This window comes from Bicyclus anynana, chromosome 17 (assembly GCF_947172395.1).
Source record: "Bicyclus anynana chromosome 17, ilBicAnyn1.1, whole genome shotgun sequence".
In the NCBI taxonomy this organism is placed as follows: Eukaryota; Metazoa; Arthropoda; class Insecta; order Lepidoptera; family Nymphalidae; genus Bicyclus; species Bicyclus anynana.
The window spans coordinates 5,886,399-5,892,398 of record NC_069099.1 but is presented as its reverse complement, the minus strand read 5'-3'; the positions used below and the strand labels follow the sequence as shown (position 1 = coordinate 5,892,398).

Genomic DNA, 6,000 nt, shown 5'->3' with positions numbered 1-6,000 from the left:
CTAAAGGAATTTAGCTAAAGGATATTATAATATTAATACTTATCTTTAGATAAAATTATAAAAATAAACTTTTTATTCTATTTACTGCTGCATTATCTACTTATTAAAACAATGAAAGTTTTTCTCATAAAAACAATATTGTTTACAACAGTAGTTTTTAGCAAGTAAATTTAACTAAACTTAAAACATATCAAAACTTAAATATGTAGGTAGGTAATCAACACCTTTTAAACATTAATAAAACTTAAAAAATAAACTCAGTATAATCAACACCTACATAAACAAAAGCAAACTTTGAATTAAACGAACTTAAACCAATACTTCTAATTGAACACATTTTTTATAAATCAAAAGTTGCAAAATCATGAACACCTACTCTGCGGAGTATTCATCAAGATAAGTTGAAGAATGGCATCGGGGACATTCCGTTATATCACACAAAAATGCGACCTGCAACAAACAATATATGGCTAAGAACAATGCTACATTTTCGTACATTAGGATATCATAGAGTCCCATACATTCAATTAATACACTTTTTATTTAAGGTCACAATAGGTGATTTACAGTAGCGGCGTGTGTTAACAATAGAAAACGTCGTCAGGAATCATCGGCGAATGGACGGTAAGTTTAAAAAACAATGGTATTTAGGATTCAATGCTTGAATGAATAAATGTGGATCGTGGCAACTTACATGAGGATGTTTCTGGCACCTCAAACGGACTCGCCCGTGACAATAGAATCCACAAGCCCGACAGAAAACTGTAGTTCTCTCTCGAAGACATGAGCAAATCTTGTTGTACGTGCTGATGATTTTAGGAACACCTCTTCCTACACGCATTCGTTTTCCAGCATCATGAATTTTCCCAGCGGCTGCTGCGACTACAGGAGTGGAATTCATTTTTGCAATTAAACTCTTGCACGGACAGTTATTTAAATACGTGGAGTGAATTGTAATTTTACTGATCCCCAATTTGCTTCAACTTTTAACCAAAGGCGGGTAGCCGGTAGACGTTAGACAAAGACAACACAAAATAAGCTAAAAAAAGATTCCAGTGTTACCATATAAACAATTGATTCAGTTCCGGCCTATTAAAAAAAAAATATTTTCGTGAACCTCCTTCACGAATTGTTTTGAAGTTTTAATAATATTATTATTATAATATTTGTATATTTATTGATATAAATTGTTTCTTATTGTAAGCTCTCTTAACATGTCTATTTTTTTTAGATTTTCGCCCCATATGGTAATATTAGGCAATGATTATTTAATAATAGATATGTTACGTGCCTACAAAATCACTGCAAAATGTGATCCAACTTTAGCTACTCCACACTGCTCACACATGCAAAAGTGACAATTTTGTGTTTACTTAGATTATATGTTTAGGTACTTATGTATAGTTTATGTAGTTTTTACACTTCCTGAAAACACAACTCAACTTTCGTTATTTACTATGCGACTAAATTAAATGAAGACAATTAGCCACCTTTGTTCGCCTCAGTTTCGACGCACTAGTGACATATTTATTAGGATAAAATCTTTGCCCTACCCCCTTTGGTGTCCGGAATTTTGTCAAAATCTTAGCCCTACCCCCTTGGTGTTCAAAATTTTGTCAATGTCACATTATAAAATTGCGGTTGCGTATGCGGTGCAGGTGCGGGTTCGGTGCATGTGCGGGCGGTGTCGTGTAGACGGAACACTAAAGAGTGTTTCATGTGTTTGTGCTCATTTAGACCAAGTAGCTTTTCTAATTAAATTGTTATAGCAGATTACATCATTGCTTGAAAATAATGATATATATTCCATCACAATTTTATAATTGAGAATGTTATCAAGATGAGATCGTTTTGATCCTTGTAACGTATTTCGCACGTTTGTGACACGTTGATAATTAGTTTTATCGACGGATGCTGCATTTTATCTTAGCAATCTCTTGTTCGAAGCAGGAAACGCTGCATTGTTTGTCAAAGGTTCACGTTGAACATAGATCATGTTGCGTGCAACATACAGCATATAAAGATGCGATTAATTCCAACCGTGTCAATTCCTCATTCAACAGCGAAGATGAAGATATTGTGCTTGTTACTTTTTGGCTTCTGGTTGGCGATAGCTCATGGCCAAAATATACCGTCATCTCCAAGTTTTGCAACCAGAATGCACCAGAATCTTAGACCATTGAAACGGGTGAGATACATAACTAATATATTTTAATGTAACCATCGCTATATATTATTTACCTACCTTACTGTCTCACTGGTTTATTGGATAGCTTGCTCGAATACCGATAATAAAGTGTAGGGTTGGTATTTCGGGTCAGACCATTATGTTATGGAGTTTTTCTTTCTAGAAATTTTCAGTAGCAGCTTGGAATTCGCGGCGTTAGTACTCCGCCGTGCTTCACCAGTCGTGTTGGTGAGCTGCACCATCACGCTAGAGGGAGGGCATAGTGAGTGTACCTTATACCTATGTTTGCGTAGAAAGCTCGGAGTTTCTACATGCGATATTCGTTACAATATTTGGGCAGAAAAACATCGATTTTCTAGCAAGGATTAATTTTATTTTGTTTTAAAGTTTCTAGCACAAAACATTAAAATTATTTTGATGATTTTGAAAGTAAACATACAAAACTAATAACATACATACAGGCGAACCAGTGGTGTGCACTTCATAGATGCAAAAATGCACTGATGCTTCATTACGAAGCCTAATTTTCCTTTTGTTCGATTTATTCGCACAAGGACTACTCTGGTTTAATATCTTGTGCACGCCACAGAGTTGAACATAGAACATCCTCCTTTTTGTAAATCAGTTAATAACACTTTTTTGTAACTATACAGGTAGCCAGACAAGATATTCCTCCACCTCCAGATGGCATACCACCTCCACCTGAAGATATTCCTCCACCACCGGGTATGCTAGACGACCATCAACACTCCCTTTTACGCAAAAAGAGAGAAGCTAGAGGTGTAGGCGGCTCATTGCCAACAAGGAAGGGTTGATCGCAAGTGGAGTCAATACGTCCTTATTAAAATATACTTACGAGTTACGACCAATGGCTTTTGTTTCTGAACGATGCACTATTGATAAAATATAATATTCTTCAGCATTTACATTAAATGTTTTGTTTCTCTTTAATTCTATTGAGTATTTCACCGAGAAATCGCTGACCCGATTTTGTCGAATTTTGATAAAGAGATAACTGAGACCTTAGAGAAGAATGTGGCCTACCCAATGATAATTTATACTTTAGATCGGTTATGTCCATTTTAAATCACCGCAAAAAGTGATCTGAAATAATAGGCTACAAAACTGAGCGTACACGTGCACAATTTTGTCTATAATTCCATTATTTATTTATGTATAGTATATGTATATAGTTTTTACACTTCCTGTACACAACTCAACATTTTAGATGATATTTAGGTATTATTTGTTTAAATAACAAATGAAACGAGTGAAATAAGATTTGTCAGAAATAAAGTCGTTTGTTGTTCTTTATTTTATATTTATTAAGATTTGTAGGTAGAAAAACCATTACCAACACAAAGTGAAAAATATTGCGTGATTGGAGTATTTTGAAATTCCCAAAGACCTTATGAACTTACTTAGTAAAGTATAAGGTCTTTGGAAATTCCACCCTAAAAGGTTTAGGCACAAGAGTTTAGAGTTGCAAATATGAATCTGAAGAAGCAGCAATCGGTCGAGTACCTACGAACAATTTTTACAATTACCGTCCAAAAATCGTTAAATCGTGAAGTTCAAGACGCTACCATAAGATACTCGTATTTCATGAAAGTCTGTTATATTCAAAAAAATTGGTACCTCTCGTTGAAATATAAAAATTAAGTTAAAACCTGAGTTTAAAACATTTAGGGGATTAAAGGCTTAGTAACTTCACATGGACGAAGTCGCGGGTTTCTGCTAGTATAATATAAACACAGAACACTAATACTCCAAACGGAGTGAATATAAACCCAACCATTATCAAGTTTAAAATTATTAAATGTACGTTTAACCGAGTCGACAAATGTCCTGGCAGGAATGTTTACTTAATCGTTTACACTAACGGACGTCTGCGTGAAAGAATTATTTCGATACGATAATTAATTCCCGAGATATAGAATTTTAAAGTGAGCGCGCGGGGATCAGCTCGCGTTTAACGCAGTGCCGTCATTATACAACATTTGCTCGCCCGTTATAAGCAATTTCGGACTTCTGCCTTCTTTAATCCGGCCCTATCGCAAAATCCATTATTAGCAGATACCTACTAACTATGGACTACCTCCCTGCCAAATTTCATGTTTCTACGTCAAACGGTTTTCGAACTTCATCACTTACCATCAGGTGAGATTGTAGTCAAGGGCTAACTTTTGTTACCATCAAAATCAACACGCATTTACTTAAATACTTACCTACGATACCTACGAATACCTACGAACAATCTAATAAGTGGAGAAATCAACAACGAATGGATTCACTTACGAAAGAGTTTTTAAACTATTATCCCCCACGTTTACCTCATATACTCATTATTCATCTTCACAGTAGTCGGAAATTATGTGACCGGGTAAAAGCATCTCCCTTAATATCCAAAATTGTAGACTTTGTACATTTAATTTTCAATTAATATAAATCATTGAGTATTGTACTAAACTATATACCCCTAAAAATTTCGGACCCCTAAAAAAATCCCATCGCACTTATTTACCCCGTAAATCTGAGGGGAAAACCCCTAAGTTGGGAACCCTGTTGTAACATGACGTCACAAGCGGTCACGCGACTGTTAGCGGGACTCGATATTTTTCGAAACTTTGAATGCCTCTAAAATCCAAACTATTAGGTATTTTTGACTACAACAAAAACTGTGTGTTTGTATACATACAGGCTTTACTGAGACAACATTTCAAGTGATTTGGCAAACCTAGTAACATTATTTATTATGTAGGCTAAGTATTAAAAGCTATATTTTATGTTGTCCCGCCAATAATAAATAGCCAGTAAAAAATTTAATATCAATGAAAAAATATCTACGTAAATTTTTTGCCGCCGAAACACAACACATTGCAACTGACGTCATTCATAGAGATAACAGCGTGATTGGCGTTTGCAGTGATGTGATTATATCACGTCACCACAAGCGCCAATCACAAATCGATGCCTTGCTGCGAATGACGTTACAGTTTATGATTGGCGTTTGCGGTGACGTGATAAAAATACAATTTTGTATTATAAAAATTTTACATTTACGAGATTATTTTCAAAAATAAAAATTTGATTAGAGTTTCTAGGCATCTAAACTGCCTTTATGCAAAAAAATCTTAGTTTTGTACAGCAGGCGGGTAGCCTATTGTACACAAATACAAACATACAATCTAATGCACCATCATTATCTGTATTTTCAATATAATTCCTTTCTTATAATCTGTATTTTGCAATGTGCATTTGAATGACTTAGACCATGCCATGGGAACTTAGAAGAACGTGAAATCTTTATGAAGCAGCGCCATCTACATTCTAGATTTAAGATTCCAGGATAGTAAATACAATGTGTTCGTACTAGAATGTTTTTAGAGATTAAACCCGTGTTAGTACGGAAAAAAAACCGAAAAAAAAGATTTATTTATCCTTTTAATTTTGACGCGTAATAGAAAGAATGTGTTTGTATTTCTAAAGCAAAGGGATTATTAAAGAAAAACAGTAAGTGTACATTAATTTCAACTATTTTCCACATAGTCATTTGGCCTAGTGGTGCGTAACAAAGGTACAATATAATAATCCTGAGTTCGAGCCCGGGGGTAACAAAGGAAAACTTTTTTTCTTTTTTTTTTGTTTTTCTCAATTGGTTTCTTCAACTATTACAAAATCAAAAATGTCTCTCCTTTACAAAAAATATGCATTATTATTTTTATACTTTTTACTATACTAAAAATACCGTATCTAGTCACTAGATGGCGCTATCACATTCGTTCCGAAAAAAGTTCGAGTAGCCTATCTAT

The 6,000-nt window shown here is 34.5% G+C and overlaps 1 protein-coding gene across 1 annotated transcript; it reads left to right on the top strand.

Annotated features, from left to right (window-relative positions):
• The first annotated feature begins 1,676 nt into the window (after positions 1-1,676).
• Positions 1,677-3,139, top strand: LOC112045565 (uncharacterized). The gene is made up of 2 exons (XM_024081797.2): positions 1,677-2,188; positions 2,842-3,139. The coding sequence occupies exons 1-2, from the start codon at positions 2,024-2,026 to the stop codon at positions 3,001-3,003; spliced, it is 327 nt and encodes a 108-aa protein (XP_023937565.1). The 5' UTR covers positions 1,677-2,023; the 3' UTR covers positions 3,004-3,139.
• The last annotated feature ends 2,861 nt before the right edge of the window (positions 3,140-6,000 follow it).

Coding starts and splice junctions, on each gene's coding strand:
- LOC112045565 (XM_024081797.2), top strand. CDS start 2,024: ATGCGATTAATTCCAACCGTGTCAATTCCTCATTCAACAGCGAAGATG. Junction 2,189..2,841: donor ATCTTAGACCATTGAAACGG/GTGAGATACATA, acceptor GTAACTATACAG/GTAGCCAGACAAGATATTCC.